The sequence below is a fragment of the Convolutriloba macropyga genome, chromosome 7 (genome assembly GCF_964194025.1).
Source record: "Convolutriloba macropyga chromosome 7, txConMacr16.3, whole genome shotgun sequence".
Taxonomy (NCBI): Eukaryota; Metazoa; Xenacoelomorpha; order Acoela; family Convolutidae; genus Convolutriloba; species Convolutriloba macropyga.
In genome coordinates this window covers 55,702,622-55,719,712 of record NC_134474.1, presented here as the reverse complement: position 1 = coordinate 55,719,712, position 17,091 = coordinate 55,702,622, and the positions used below count along the sequence as shown (strand labels likewise).

Here is a 17,091-nt window from a genome sequence, read left to right as displayed (position 1 = left end):
GGATTTGTCTATCATCCAAAGGAAACAAAGAGTAGACTGGTCTTCTTGTCTCACGGTAATCTGCATAAACATTCCTTCGATGTCTGACAAAACAGCAACGGGGTGTTCTCTGAATCTCAACAGAACTCCAACTAAGTTATTCAGCAAATCAGGACCAGTTGAGAGATTTGGGTTCAGTGATTCACCACGAAACTTTGATGCTGCGTTCGCAATTCTTCTCACTTTTTCTAGTTTGTTTGGATTAGTGACAGGATGGTGAGGTAGGTACCACATTGACTGTGGAGGTGGTTCGTGCATTTCGACTGGCTTGACACAATTTTTTATCCAAATCTGTCTGGTTGTATTTTTGATTGAGAATTGGATCTTTTTGTAGACGTTTATGTAGGTTTTCGAGTTGACCCACTGCTGAGAATTAGTTGTTCGTAAGGTTTCTTCTCAGCCTTCCAATGAAGGCCAACTTGATATCCTTCATAGTTGTGACAGATTGAGTTTTCCAATGCAATCAGTACCATTTTGTCTGCTGAGTTGTCTTCAATTAGTTTGGGTAATATACCTTCAGTTTCTAATTTCCAGAATCTCTTGAACGAATTGGTCCAATGGTTCTTCTTCAATGTCTTTCATGCAGACATGGTTAATGATCGGTTGTCGCTGAGGCTTGCTTTCCCTCATTGTTTTATGAGAAAGCTCGTACTCTCCAGCGAGAGTCCAACCAAGCTTAGTTTTAGCGCCAAATGGACGCGTTTGGCTAACTTGGATTGCATTAACAGGGTATGTAAAGGTAAACGTATTGACGCCAAGGAGGGCACCTTTTGCACCGTTGGCTATGTCAGGGAAATAAATGTGACTAAGTTCCTTGAAGGCGTCGCATAACTGGTTGAGTTCAAGAGTGTTAGCGGGTGATACGTTGAGATATGGCGTGCTATATGCTCTTGCAATACTGAATTTTTGGTTGATTTTGTCAAACGGTGTTACTGTCATTGTTTCACTTACTTTTGACAGTGGCATTTCATGTTCAGTGTTGAGGTACTGCAGAGTTGTTGATGCTTGTGCTTCACATGGAAGTTCAAGAAAGCTGGTAACTGTATGAAGCAGGAAGCTGAGCTGGCTTCCGGGATAAATCAAAGCATAAGTATCGAACACTTTACTGCCACTTACAAATGAAACTGGTAATTTTTGTAGTTGTTCTTACCATTCAGGAGGAATCTTGTTTTGATTGATACTAAAATTTTGGGTCGATATAGAGGAATTCAAATGAGCACGTTGAAAAATTTGTTGTTGCGATTTTTACTTAGCTTTTTACTGTTGACGGTTTCAGTACTTTTGTTTTGATTTTGGTGTTCAACGTTCGACTGGGTTTGCTGGCTGATCAGATTTTGTGTCGGCTGATTGAGGTTGCTTTTTGAGAAAGCAGCAGTTGGCCGCTTAATTTGTTGTGAAGGATCATGCGAAGTTGTGTGATGAAAACCTGCACATGTTTGGCATCTTTTCCTGGACGGACAGGACTGCTTAAAATGTTTGTTACTTAAACAGTTTGAGCAAAGATTGTTCTGCTCACAATTTCATACCGCTGGTCTGGCGAACATTTCTGATATTCAAGCATTTAGCAAGTATGTGACTTCCTTTGCATTTCTAGCAAGACCTGTTAGGTTGATCAGTGCTTTTACGTGGAGTAAAAGGTGGTTGACTATGTTGGTTTGCAGGGGGATTTGAGTTCAACTAATTTTGGTTCCAATTGTTTAATGCATTGGTGGAAAATGGATTCATATCATTATTGTTCCTATTATCAGTGTTGTTGTTAGTTCTGTTAATGTTATTCTTGTTGTTTCCGAAAGCGTTCTGGTTAATAAAAAGGTTTATGAAGATTTTCTCTGTTGGTTTTGTCGCACACTTGGGCCTGTACTTCAAGCCACTTTTGAAAGTCAGACACCGTTGTTTGATTACCATTTTATGTTATTGCATATTCTGTCCACTTTATCAGAATATTATGTGGAGTGATTCGTCAATGTTGAACTTTGCAAGTCAGCTTTGAAGCCTAAATTTTCAAAAGCTTGCTCTAACTGTTTGAGAAAAGAAGCAAAAGATGCAAATTTCTTTTGATTCTTTTTGATTCTTTTTCTTGTAATCATTGTTCGGACGCCAGGCTTTGAGTTGATTGATGAAAGCTTTCACAACAATGCTGGGATCTTCAAAATGATCCATAAGCTCTTTCAAAGCAATCGGGTAGTAAGCTGAGACACACGAGTAATTTGAATTATTTTCTTGGCTTTTCCTACGACCGAGTTCTGTAAGCATGTTATACGGTGTGTATCCGTAAGGGTAGTATTTTTGTGGACTAAAAATGTTTTTTTTTTGAAAAAATTGTTTACCCACTCATGGTTTTTCAGTGGGTTCCATTGAAATTTGATATTGTTATTGGTGGACAATTAATGGAATTTTAGTTTGTGGTTTGTAAATTAAAATTGTTTTCAAACGGGATTGTTTCTGTTTGTATTTCAGTTCGTGGCTGAAACAGTTGCTTTCCAGAAAGAGACCAACTGGGAATTTGTTTCGAGTTTCCCGAAACGTTTGTTTTGCGAATATGCTGAGCAATTGGGGGATGAATGACTGTTTCGTAGTTTGTAAAAAAATTTTCCGGAGTAAGCGGAAAATTAAGTGGCTGTGACGATATACAGCAAATAAGGTTGGTACCTTGGTTGTTGAGTGCTGTATTGGAGGGGGAAAATTTTTCCATCATTTGGTTCTAAGGCTCGATTTTCATTGCTAAAATGAACTCCAGTTGGGTAATGTGAGTTATGAAATTGTTGGGAAACGTTTGTTTGCGATACTGTAAGTAGCGACATTGCTGACGCCAATTTCCCGTTTTTCTGGTTTTCACTTATTTGAACAGCTGGAAATTGAGTGTTTGAAACAATTTGAGCCGTTGAAGTTTGATTGTTGTCAAATTGCAGGGGATGGTGACGACTGTTTTCGTAACAATATGGAATTTGCGTGGTCTCATTTGTCACTCTACTTGTTCCTTTTTCTGAACGAAATTGACACTGAAGCATTTCTCATTTAAAATGCATGATCTTGACGTTTGGTGTGTATTGGTTTTGTTAACTGAGCAGTTATGTTGAAATGAGATCTGCAAATCTAATGCAAGACGTTGTATGCTTTGATCTTCTCTTTTGTTATTTAAGGGAACAGAAGACTTTTTTTCTTTTGGTCCAACTGTGGCACTTGCTGGTTGATTCATTGGCAGATGGGGCAATGTGATCAACTTTGAACTAGAGAACTGGTTCAATTCTCCAATTGATGAGTGAATAAATTCCGGCTGGCTATCAATAAATCAAACAGTAAATAAGACTGCATTTTGACTTAACTGAATGGAGGGTTGTTGAATTTAAGCAAACTGGTTGAAAGTGTTCTCTTGTTCTCTGAGACCCACTTTGTTTTCTGGGGATTGAGGGTTACTCAAAACAAATCAGACTTGAACCTTTGATCTGGATATTTGAGTTGATGCTGGTGTGGGGGCTGCTAACAACGACATTGATTGGTTAATGTGCTTCGTCGTCGTAGAGTCTTCTACTGATTCCTCAGTGCATTCTCTAGAAACCTGAGAAAATTTCTTGTTGCTCTGGAGGAAATTTGACAGAAGATTGGGGTTACTTTATCCTTGCGTGAGGAAAAATGATGGTTTTGTCGGTCTTGGGGGGGCAGTTGAGTTGACACATCACTGACGGAGTTCTTTACTGTCAAGTCGTCTTTTACTGATTTTTAGAAAACAGGTGTCGATCGCAGTGACTCAAGTTGTCTTCTCGATGACTTTGAAAAGCAGTTGATGTCATCGCGTACTCGAGTGGATGATTGACTCAATTGACCATCATCGTCGAGAGTGTTGACTTCCAGTTCCAACTTCTCAAGACGAGACAACGTGTTTGAGTGACGTTTCATGACGGAGTGTATACTACTAAAGCTTACTTTCACCATCATGATGCTGTCGAGGTTTGTCTTCAGCTCTTCAACAATCTCCTTGATTTTGTTGATCAACAAAGAAAGAGTGCGGAAGCTTTTTCTCTGCTCAACGGATGTCTGCAAGAGATCAAGCTAATTTCTCATGGTGAGCTCAGTCATTTTGAGCTTGTTCAACGCGTTTTGTAGACTCTGGTTGTTTTCTTTTGTCATCTTGATAAAAATTTTGCGGTCGACTCGTAATTGTTCTGTCTTATGTAAAGTAAAATTAAAAAACAGCTCGAACTTAACGGAGCGATGATTTTTTTCTGTAAATGAAAAACCATTTAATTTTACATAGGCTGATCAGCCTAGCTCTTTTTGTTCAAAAAAAGCAACGCAAGTTTTCACAAAAACAAGAGTCCCCAATGAGTTTTTTTATGGTGCTAAATCTAGCTAAGAATTTGCTTAAAAAAGGAAAAACTAAGCGTTCGCTCGTGTGCACCGTTCTTTTGTTGAACTGGATCAAAAAATTGCTCTTAATTTTTTTTTACATATATGAGTTTGCAGCGATTTTTGTGCCATGTTTAGCTCTCCTTTTATCACAATCAAGGTACCAGGAATTTTTTAATCACTTTTTGTGTTTGTGTGGAGTCTTAGGGACAAATTAACCTAAAAATCAATTAAATCTAAGTTGATATCTTAAGTTTTTCTCTACAGACAAGCAGAGAAGACTGGTTGCTTAAATGCTGGGTCTACTTTGAAGCTCTTATCCAAGAAATTCTGTTTTGCAATTCTTATAAAGTTAAGGACAACTGCTACCAGTAAACTGCTTCTATTTGTTTCTGGATGTTATCTGCCACATATGAATTGCTCATCTTTACTTTGGTGACTACTGCGACCCAAAGGAAACTTTCTACTTGTCAATTGGTTACTGCTGAGAACAAAGGGGAAAATGGATTTCCTTCGGCAACTTCTGAGACTGCGGACAAAAAAAGAAAAGACGTTTGAGTTTTCCAACTCAAAAAGATTATATGCTTGTGCGTTTTTGAACGGGGAATTGTTTTGGAGCTTTTGATTTCCTTCTTTTTGAGAAAAAGAAAGGAGTTCTTTTCTTTTCTTTTTTCATTTTTCTTGAGGTGTTTTCAATGTAAACTACCCCATTAACTAGGCGCTCGGCTAGTAATATTCATAAAATGAAAACAAAAGTGGCAGACTGGTCATTTAATTTCTCAACTTATTTTGTAATGAATTGAGGAAGTTCATCAAATAGGTCTTTTGAAACCTGATTTATATTTTTAATAAGACGTTAGAATAAACATTTTTTGACTTTTATATAACAGAGTAGCAATTTTGCCACTTGTCTGTTGCTTCTTTGCAGTTTTGCGAGGAGATGAGATAAAATTTCAGCTTGTTTTCAAAAACAGAGAAGGGGACTGTTAGAACTTTTTTTGTTATCTACTGAAAATTTTTGGTAAACGTTAGAAAGAATTTTTTTGAATTTTAAATGTCAAAGAAGCACATTTGCAAATTTCAAGTTGCCTATTTGCAATTTGAAATTCAATTAATTTCAAGTCAAGCGTGTGTTCTTTTAAAATGGGGGGATTGATAGTTTTTATTGGTATCTATTGAAAATTTAAAGACAAAACGTTAGAAAAACGTTTTTTGAAATTTGTAATTCGAAAAAGCAATTTTGCCAAAATTGAGTTGCCTCTTTACTAAAAAGCAAATGCTATAAAATTTTTAAAGCCTGTTTTTTAACGGACTCAGGGGCCTAATCAATAGGTTTTTTTGGATCCATGATTAGGAAAACGCTTTTTTGAATTTTTTGAGTCAAAGTTGCAAATTTGTTGAAAATTGAATTGTCTCTTTACTAAAATGCAACGTCAATAAACTGACTTTGAAGCTTGTTTTCTAACATACCCAGGGGGCCCAATTATTACGTTTTCAGTGAATCTATTAAATTTTTTATTCAAAACGATAGAAAATTTTTTAAAATTTTTTGAGTCTTAGAAGCAAATTTGTCAAAAATGAGTTGCCTCTTTTGTCAAATGCAAAGTCAATAAACTGACTTTGAAGCTTGTATTATAGTAAACTGAGGGGGACCAATCAATAGGTTATTTATTAAGAAGTTTTCAATAAAACGTTAGAAAAACGTTTTTTTGATTTTTGGCATTAAAGAAAGCACTTCTGCGTTTTTTTTTGTTTTTTGAGCAAAAATTTTACATGAAGAATTCAACAAAAGAAAAGTTGATTTGAGGTCAAACTGAAGTGTTTAATTCAACTATTAAACTTACTTTCATGGAGATTATTTGCGACAAATTCAGAAAAATGTTTTTAAATTTTTCTGATGCAAAAAAACGCTGTATCGTTTTTCGTGCAATTTGTATGGTTTTTTTGTTTAATGCTGACATGTAGTTTTCTGCGGCTATTTCTTTCATAAACCATCAACGAAAGCTCGTTGGGGGACAATTTTCTGGTTTTGAGACTTTTCAAGTTTTTTGGATACGTCTAACCGGGGAAAGGACTTCTGAGGTGACGTCTGGAACCTCAGGTGATCTTCTCTTGGCGACGTCTGGAACCAAAAAAATGTCTGACCTTCTTGATCGGGTGACGTCTGAAACCCTTGAAAGAAATCTCCTTGTCTATGGTGACGTCTGTGGTCGAAAAATTCCTCCTCTGGTGGGGGGTGCGTGGATCCAAAATCGTCTTGAACTGCTTGTCGTGATGGTTTCGCTGCAGGAGTGATGCCGTCGTAGTCTTGGTTTTTAGTTTCGGGGTGTGCTCATGTCCCCTCTTGTTTTCAAAAAATTCATTAAATTAAGTTCAGAAGGTTTTTTGTGTCCTTTTTATCACGGTGGATTGTCCCCAAAACATGTTTTAAAACATTTTTCTTGTCAATTCTTTTATTATCAGAGCACGTCTAAGTTTCAAGTTACTGGACAAAAGAGTCAAAGTTGTTGTTGCAATCTTGGTGGGTTTTTTTCGGAATCATCATATTCTTGAAGGTTGCAATAACATTGGCAACAACCTTCAAGCAGTGCACGACAGCACAATTTTTCAAAATAAGTTATAAGATTTAGTAACGAGTTTTTTTCTCGCAATGAGCCATCACATAGCGCATATCGGTTGACCCATAGTCGACCCACTGTCGACCCTTGACCAATATTGCGTAACCCTCGGCCAACGTCTACTAAGAAGGCCAACCTAAAGTCTTTTCACACCCAATATTGGTTGACTACGGTCTTTTCATCACCAATGTCGGTCAACCGCGATCTTTTTGTATCCGTACCCCTCGAATATACGGTTCTTCAGTCGGCCAAACCCCCTTATTTTGATCTCATCACTCGGATTTATGCCCTCAATGCCGTCGGTTTGGTATGGCCATATGTCCATGTCGACTATTTGATCTGCTCAGTTGGACCAAGGATCTGTCGTATGGTCTTTCCAGTCTGTTTATTCTGGTCATTGTCCTCATTCCGGTCTTTGTTTCCTCTGTCCTTGAATCAGTCTGCTTGCTTTGATCCATATAGTTTTTGCTCTGTTTGGTTTGATCAATGCCAATGTTTTGGTCGGTTATATCAGGCCGATACTAACTTTTTGTTGTGGCTAAGAAGAGTTATATATCATAGGAAAATTTGCTCTAATCGGATTTCGTTCTACTTTAATGAGTCTTTGAAAACTCTTAGTAAAAGTCTGAGCACATTTAAAATTGAAAAATTTGTGGTATGTTTTGCGCAAAATGTACCTTCCGCAGCATAATGCGAATTTAAAATGTTAGAAAATTTTGATATTAGCTGTAGTGCACCTACGCTATTACCATTTGTTTTACTCATTTCTCATTTTTTAAAACAAACTCAATGCGTTTTTAACAAAAATGAAAAGGTTTCAAAGCCCAAATGTTAGTCCAAAAGCCAATTCTTCGAAATACCATCGCAGATTCACGTGTCAATCGGGATTATTCTTTGGCTGAATTTTATCAATCGCCGATCTCGAGCGTGTCCTCAATGAGAAATTACTTGTGACAGAGCTGAAAACGGCATGAAAAAAATTAACGAGGCACAAAAAATTTTTTATGAAATACTTAATTTTACTTAGCCTCTGTAAACTTTTAGACGATCTGAACGATTGGTTCTATGAAAAAAAAATATAAAGTAAGAAGCTGATGAACAGAAACTGCCGTAATTTTCTGATACGATTTTAATTAACTCAAATGTTTCTGAAAGCCACTGCAATTTTTGGATTATCAAGCACACAATCTTAGTGACGATGTTGCCTAGTCATATCCCAAGAGTAATGATGTTTCTTGCTCGTGCCATGCCTGGACTATTAGTTCAGAGTTGAACTGGGCAAGTAATAATGAAATGGAGAAGGGTCCGCAGAGCAAAAAGGGTCCGCGGTGTTGAGCTTTTAAAGTTATATGCACAAATATAGGACATTCTTTCATCTACCCAATGAAATTAAATTACTATACTTCTTTGCTTCTTCAAAGACCAAATCAGCTGAAAATGTCTGCCTGTTTAAAATTGTTTACTTTTTTACCACAAAGGTAATGATATCAAATTTGGTTTATATTGGTTGTTTGTTTATATTTATGCGTTATGCCTTGACTATTGTAATTTGCTGCCAGCAAAAAAAGGATTTATATCACGCTAAACAAAGCATCTTTTTGTTTATAATGTCTGCGATGGAAGTTTTGAAGGAAATGTTTGGTTCTATTTTCCATAGAAAAGTAATCAGAGAGTTTATTCTTCATATTGTTTGACGGAAAAATTGTCCAGTGTTTCCTAAGTTCCGTTTAGCATCATTATTGTTACTTGATTCATAATGTTTTATTAATGTAGATTATCATCAAAGTTCTGCACGGAATTGATTCAGATTTTCAAAATTTATCCGCTTTGTTCAACTTGCTTCGTGCTTTTATGATGCTTTAAACCTAACTGGATTAAATATCAGTTATGACTTTGAATGATTATATTGATTTATTCAACTCCCTCAACAAACGGACCAGGTGAGATCACGCGCAACATGTGTTAAAAAAACAACTTTGTTGATTCTACTTAACACAACATGAGGATACGAGTTTGAAGCATCAGATCAAAACGAACGATGAAAAGTCAATTGTTTGATATTAGGCGTGCTCGGCTTTGTGGCTAATGAAAGGTTCTGGTCACCTCCAAAGATATCAAATTTCAGAACATTGAAATATTTTAAAAAAAAAACTAATTTTTATCACAATCGAAATTTGAAATTAATAGCAGATATAAGGAGAGTAAATCTCGTAAAGAGAGGCTAAAGTTAAAACCCAATATACCCGTAACATAGTGAAATGCTTTTATGTCATGGAAGTTTGTATACTGCTTTAAAAATTACGTCACTTTTGACCCGCTTATAATAAATTTTGTTTTGTAGGAAAATTGATTTGGAACACACTGAACAGTTATAATCATTCCAGTTAGTAAGAATGCTGTAGAAGCTCTTCCACTGTATATTTGACAAATCCAAAATCCGACCCAAAGAAAGATGAAACGATTAACAAGGAGGCTCGGTAATGTGCATTTGCACATAATGTTCTGACCCCGCTCATCCACATTCTTGACTTAATTGGCTACCAAATGAGAATGAGTTAGAAAACTTTCAAAAACATACATATCGTTCAACAATCCACTAATGGAATAAAATAATGCCACTTAAGAGGGCCGATGAAACTTGTTGTTAATAGGACTACTAGAAAAGATAATAAAAAAATCAAAAAAACAAACAGTAATTACGACAAAACTCAATGTCTATATTTGAAAATAATAACAAAATCACACTCGCATCAGACAAAACCTAAACAAAACAATTCATCATATACTTCATTAGAAAAATATATGGTACCTGTCCTCGAAAGGGTAACAGGTCGCCAAAAAAGAGCAAAAAAGGGGCGAAATTCAAAAATACGATTTTTTTTTAATGAAAACAACTAATTTCAAAATCATTTTTTTTACTTGAAATCGCTAAAATTTGCATTTATATCTCCATAGGAAGGCCTGTCATTATCCAGTTTACCTCATAAGACTGCAAAAAGAAGGACAAATACTGGTAAAAATAAAAAGTTCAAATTTTGCCCGAAAATTGCTGTAAAGCCGCTAAAAATCGTATGCTTGTTACTGAGAACATTATAAACGTTCAATTGCGCAACTTTCCAAAACCAATGGGACGTACCATTAATGTTATAAATAGAAAAACAACAATCTTATAAAATCTACAAATATGGAGAAATCACTAACATTTTATAGCATCTCGTATTAACAAAGCCGTGAAACAATTAGTTAAAACCAAAACCAAAAAAATTCAAAAATGTGTTTAAAAACAATCTTTCTCCAAAGTCATAACAGACAAAAGATTTCAAGAAGGATGGATTAATTCGCAACTCCTCAGGATGCCAAATGCGGCTGTTAATGGTGAGATTAATTCACAAAACTACAAAATAACAACAAAAACAGGCAGAAGACAAAACTTCACAGTCTGTTTCACGACATCACATAGTGGAAGGCACTATAATTATAAACGGTTATTTGTAAGAACTATTGGTCATCATTTTCTTCTCTTCTGAACACCAACGTGTGCTTCCTATGAAAACACCACCTAGAGATGAAAACGAAAAGAAATCCAAAAATTGAGCAGCATCGAAAACTTGAAAATTTCTTATGGAATTAAATGGCCGAAGCCATCAGTCAAAACATATAGGCAACAGAGATGTTAATGCTTGAATCATCAAAAGTAGCCGAGACTTCTTATTATTGAGATTGAGTCAGATGATGACGGAAAAAAAAGTTTTTTTAATTAATTTCAAAAACGATCATTCGAAAGACAATATAACAATTAGCTATCAACTGAATAGCTTTAATGATATGTAATATTAAATAGCTTCAATGATACGTCTTGGGGAAGAAGTTGAGACGTATCTTTATCACACCTATGTCGTAAAATGTCAGAAAGAGAGATAAACACATGGAAAAAACATTGCGAGCACTGTGTCTAAGCTAAAAAAAGCTTAAACTATTGATTTTTTAAAATTAAATTTGTCAATGATATGATAAATTGCCGAGGAAAAACTCAACCTACAAAATGTGCAATTATAATCAAAAATCTTTTTTTGGTAAACTGGTATTATCTAAACTAAGAAACCCCAACTAAATATGAAAACGTTACAAATGATAAGTTACTACTCTGAGAAAATGGCCTTTGTCCTGTCTTTACTGAGAATACGCCAGAGGTTGAGAGAAATAAGATATACTAATTGCGAAGTTCAAAAATCCACCGAAATTTTCTGAAAACAAGTATATTCAAAGTCATAATAGACATTAGATAACAACTGAAAGCATTGTCTGTGTTCATATATAGCTCTTACAAAAGCCAATTAGATTTGTGATTGGGAGACTAAGTCGCTAGACTACAAAAAGTGTACCAAATGAAAGCAAAAACTGAAAAGTCCATAAAATTTTTAAAAAACAATTGCGCAAAGCCATAAAAACCTTGAGCTTGACTCTGAAACCATAAAGTATGTAACTTGGACCTCCTTTTTCTTTTTTGTAAAACTTATCTTTGAATAATAAATTTCTGACTTGAAATTCTCTTAGTAATTACCAAAGAAAAAAACAAATGCGGGAATATTTTTAAAAAAAGACCGTGCCCAAAAAAATCTAGAAATTTTATTGTAAGATTCCATGGTGTGATCAGGATCAGTCCGAATATTGCTGCGCGTCTAAGAAAAAGCTTTCTTGTTCAATTGGTTTTGGATTACATCAGTTTTTAAACAAGGCTTTCCAGTATATGAAAACTGGCAGAATAATAATTCCAGAACCCGTTAAAGCCAATGGGAGTACAACTAGCTCTCTTTGTGAGCCGACGACGAAGGATATGTACGCTGTTTTTAGGTATCTGCATCCATCAAAGTTTAAAAAAATCTGGCTAAAAATGCATATTTTGTCCCATTTTTGCCTTAAAATTCTGAGTTTTGAAAAGTTTAGCGTAAACTCTAGCCACAAAAATTGGATCGAACTTTATCTTTACTGTAAACTATTCCTTTCATGTCTCCTGTGTTTTCTACAAACCCGAAGTCAAATTTGGATAAAAATTATGATACGGGTTCTGGAGATCTTTCAGCTGTAGATGCACAAATTAATGTTTTGTTTGTCATCGTTTTTTGGTTTCTTTCTGTGTAAATTGAGTTCCAGTTTTCTAATTACTCTCTTCTGTAAAATTCTTCGAACCGCTGAGAAAGAATTGTTTTGTTTAACGTATACACAGGAGTTCTTTGGTTTAGCAAACCCCAATTTCATGTTTTTAAAAATATTTTGCAAAACGACATGCGATCAGAAAGATCGACCACGAAAAGCAGTGATTTAAAGACTTAATGCAAATTTTTATTTACTGTTTCTTAATTGAAAGAATTTAAAATTCCTTAATTTCTTTTACAGTTTTTGTGGACTTTAAAGTAAATTGAATAGTATTAGTTATCTTGAGAAAGCTATACAGTTTACGGAATATTGGTTTAACTTAATATAAAAGCTTCTATCGCAAACCGGTGAATAAAAACTGCATTACTTATGAATGAAACTATAATATTCGGTATAATAAAGGAGTTCATATTTGCAAAATTTGGCAAAATGATAATTCCAGAACCTCCTAAAGCCAATGGTAGTTTAACTAGCTCTCTTTTTGATCCGGCGAAGGATATGTACGCAGTTTTAAAGTGTCTATGTCCAGCAAATTTAAAGAAAGTGAACTAAAAATGCATATTTCGTCCCATTTTTGTCAAAAAAAGTCCAAATTTTGAAATGTTTTGCATAAATTCTAGCCAGAATACTCGGATCGAACAATTCAGTAGCCTCCTCTATCGTTAAGGTTTACAACAATAAAATAACCGTTAACAATTTTAACATGTTGCAGCGAAAATGACAAAAATTGGGTAAAAAATTACAGAAAATTTGAACAAAAGCATTGCAATTCGGCTGAATGTTCGCAAAATTTAAAATCTCGAAAAGTCTCTTTTAAAAACAAAACTCGAAAAACGAAACATATTCTCTGTTAAAAAAGAAACATATTCTACGCTGGACGGGCTTTCTAAGGATACCACTCACAAATCCCTACCATGATTATATTGATCGGCCAAAATTGACTGAACAAGAAAAACCTATTTGAGTATATATATATACCTACTAACTAACAATTATGAGCTGCTTTAAATTATTTTTGATCGTATTCCGTTCTCTTCTTTAGCAGTTACAAAAATGCTCTTTTCTGAATTCTTTTTAAAAAATTCGGAAATGGAGTAGAGGTTGAAGTCTCCGGAGACTCCGGTTGTTCTCACTGTCAAACTCAATGTTACATACGAAGATCACGTTTTCCCCTTTAAGGGAAAAAGCAATTGAGCCCTTCCTGACGATGAAAGGTGCGAGTACTGACTTCTTTTTATGATGCGCCATAATGAGTATGGGTTTGCATAGGTCAAATTGATTTATGTCAAATTTCTCCCGAATCAACATAGAAATGCGCGTCGGGCGCACTTGTTTTTCTTTTTCCGGTTTTTTGTGCATCATTACCACCCTCTTATGGACTCCTCCTGATATGAAATTGAGTTTGAAATCAGGCATGGTCGGACCTTTTGTGGCCTCACAAGCCTCTTATCTCGATCCGGACTAATTTTTTTGTTAAGCCGAATCATGCTGAATGTTCTTTACCTTTACTGTAAACCACTCCTTATATTTCTCATGAATTTTTAGCAAACCTGAATTCAAAATTTGCATAGAAATAATGATCGGGAGACTGGGGAGATATTTCCGTTGTGGATACACAATTTAATTATCTGCTTGTCAACGTTTTTTCGGTTTATGTATCTTTCTAAATTGAGTCCCAGCTATATAATCACTCTCTTTTGTAATAGTTCTTCAAAATGTAGAGAAAGAATTATTTCGTTCAATGTATACGAAGGAACTTTTTCTTAAACAAACCATGATTTCATGTTTTGAAAAGTTTTATTCGAACTCGACACGTGATCAGAAAGATTGAACACGAAAAGCAGTGATTTAAAGAAGCTTAGTGCAAATTTTGCTTTACTGTTTCGTAATTGAATGAAAAGTGATTATTAGTTTAGTATTAGTATTAGTTATGTTATACAAGTTGCGGAATAATGGTTTCATGTAAAATAAAAACTTCTATCACAAACCTGCAGAAGAAACCTGCAGAAGAAACCTGCAGATCTTATCGGCCTTTTGTCTTTTTTCCCCTCTTTATAATCTAAACAAATTTTCACTTCCTTTTTTAAATTGGTCTTGATAGTTCCATGACTCGGATATACATGTTCTCCAGTTGAGGGAAAAACTTTGACAATTTTTCGCTTTTCAACAGTTGACAAACCACCCATTTTCTGAGCAACAAATTGATAAGCAAAACTTTCTGGCTTTTTTTGAACATTATCAGTTTTCTTTTTCCCGAACAATTAGTGCGGCAATTACTATTAATCAGTTTTCGGCGGCAATTACTATTAGTGCCAAGTCCTGCCTAGAACATTTTGTATTCAAGGAAATTAATAAATTTTAACTTTTACAACTTATCCTAATTTGGTAAATTTTGCAAAAGCAACAGTCCTCGTGATTTGCTGACAAGTTTAATTTGTTTAAAAAATACAAAGTTACGGCAATTAAGGTCACATTGTTTTTAACCCAATTTGCGAAAAACCGCCAATCAACGTTTTTTTAATCAAAATCTCACAATTGTTTTTTTTGTTGATCAATATTCTTCTGAATAATAACTTATTGTTAAATACTTTGTATCTAAACAATGGGCTTTCCAGTTGCTCTCTTACAAAAACCCAGTCAAATTCTGAGAAACAAACGTTTTCATTCACAGCATGTGAGGGAAATATTTGTTTCAGTAAAGATTTGAGTAGCAGCATTTGATAGGAAACAAAATACATTTTAAATAATTTTCTAAATAAACCCTTCGGCAGCAGGTTACTCAGTTTTCATATCAGGTTCATAATTTTAGTAGTGTTGAAAACAAGGCATAAAAACATGTATGTGTGTGTGCGTGAGAGAGAGAGAGAGATAGTGGGAGAGTGAGTGCGTTAGTGAGTGAGTGAGTAATGTATGGCTTCATGTATTCGTGTGTTTTTGCCATTGCATTCGGCTTAAGCGGGGAAGGGGGTCCAAAACAACTCAAATTTTCAAAAAATTTTCCTTCAACTTATGTTAGGGAACAATTGGTTCGGTAAAAATTTAAGTATCAGCATTAAATCGATAACAAATTCTCAGGGGAGTTTCAAAAGAACTCAATTTTTAAACTTTATTTTAAAAATTCGAAATCAAGTTTTTTTATGAACTGCCAATTGGTGCCTCACTTATATTCCTCTGATGTTCCTGGGTATGTAAAATTGCTACGAAACTTGTCTGTAAAAAAGAGGACATAAAAACGCTCGAATTCCAATGTCAGATATATATAATACCGTGGCAATGGGAGTGTATAAATAGTTGTGAATGAATAGAAATAACTGAAGTGAAAAAAGAACTTATGGAGAACTCTTATATGAAGATTTGTCATATATATTATCGTATACACCTATACTCTAAAATTAGAGCAATTATAGCACAACAACAAAAGAAAGAACTTCGTCGAGATGTTCAAAGGTGCAATTAATTGAAAGTTACGACAGGCCCATTTTTGGAGTCTTTGTCTTCCATAACTGTTTCACCCAAAATGGGTCATTTCATTTCTAATGTACAATATTTTAAACGTCAGGAAATTTTCCGCATCATCCTGTCAATCTTCTCAATTTCAAAAAAGACACATTTGAGTTGTAAGCAGAATAAGGCTGTTGATTGTTTTGAGTAAATTATTATCAGCTTCCGATTGTCGAACTATAATTTTTCAGTGAATTTTTATGTTATTCACTCTAATTCTTTAAAATAATTCAAGTTTTCTCGTTCTATTTAACCGAGAGTTCCATCAATTTGATCACGGATTTTTTTTAAAACAACGCTCCAACATTACAAAACATGAAAAAACAAGTTCTATTTAAGGAACTCGTTTAGCTAGTCCATCTGGAAGTGTTAAGCACCTCAAAATTAATGGCGCATGTATTCTTGAGATATGGACTTTTATGCTCTGCTTAATATTCGTATTGGTTTTGATAAGAAATAATCTGGATATTTCACAGCAGACTATTTATTACATTTGTTCATCATTAATTCAGAGTTTAATGAGATGTTAATTCAACACCTCGTCTGGAGGGATTTTGTTGTTTGTCTTATCTATTTAATAGGATCAGATTTTATTCATTAGTTTTTCGAAAAAAAAACCTGAAAGTATTCAGTTCAATGTTGATTGCGTTGCACGGTGTTTGAATCTTGCTAAAATGGACGCCGAAAAACGAAGAGCGAGAGGGTAAGTTTAAAATATTTAAAAACTTGCATCATTTTACTGAAACACTTAAAAATTTATTACATTGCAAAAAATTTACAATTTAATGAAAATAAAAGAAGAGAATATCTGAAGCGCTTTTAGTATGGATATCTGATCAATATTAACCATTGCCCCCACTCTAAGGATTACCACTGCATAATGCTCGGTTTGGGAACCAGCAACATAAGAAGAAAATACCCACACCTCGATAAACCTATTTTCGAAGATAATTTTTGTGCTGGGTATTTTTTTTAATCCAGGCAAAAGAATATGGCGCGACATCTAACTCAAAGAGAGTTTATCTCCCTAGTAGAGGCTTGCACTTATCAAAAGGCCGTCCACGACCGACGTTAGTATGAAGGAATTTGATTCGACTTTACACGGCGTCCTGGCTCGAACTTGGCTCCTCGATGTATAGGCGCCTTCCACATTCGAGGGTCCAATGACTTTTTCACCTTGAATTTAGTTGTTCCCAGCAATTTCAGGACAAGCACCTCAAATTATACTATATACACTTGAGGGCCTCTATTGTTACATAATGCCTGTCGAGTTTTACCTGATTATCCTGTTTCGGAATCTAAAAGTCCCGAAAAAATGCTTCAAAGCATCCTAAAAAAGGCAACGCCCCAATACAATCCAAATCTTTGGACTGTGAAAGGACAAAGCACCAATACAATCCAAATCTTTGGACTGTAAAAGGACAAAGCACCAATA

At 34.9% G+C, this 17,091-nt stretch overlaps 1 protein-coding gene across 4 annotated transcripts in view; it reads left to right on the top strand.

Moving 5' to 3' along the window:
• Nucleotides 1–8,279: 8,279 nt before the first annotated feature.
• Nucleotides 8,280–17,091, top strand: part of LOC142342384 (transient receptor potential cation channel subfamily M member 3-like) — a 97,729-nt gene continuing 88,917 nt past the window's right edge. For 2 of the 4 annotated variants that reach the window (XM_075393697.1, XM_075393695.1), the window contains exon 1: nucleotides 8,280–8,941. In XM_075393697.1, the coding sequence (XP_075249812.1) occupies nucleotides 8,889–8,941 (53 nt within the window). In that variant the 5' untranslated portion in view covers nucleotides 8,280–8,888. Of the gene's footprint in view, nucleotides 8,942–16,273; nucleotides 16,360–17,091 lie in introns of those variants that run through there. The other 2 variants (XM_075393698.1, XM_075393696.1) reach the window with 2 other exon arrangements.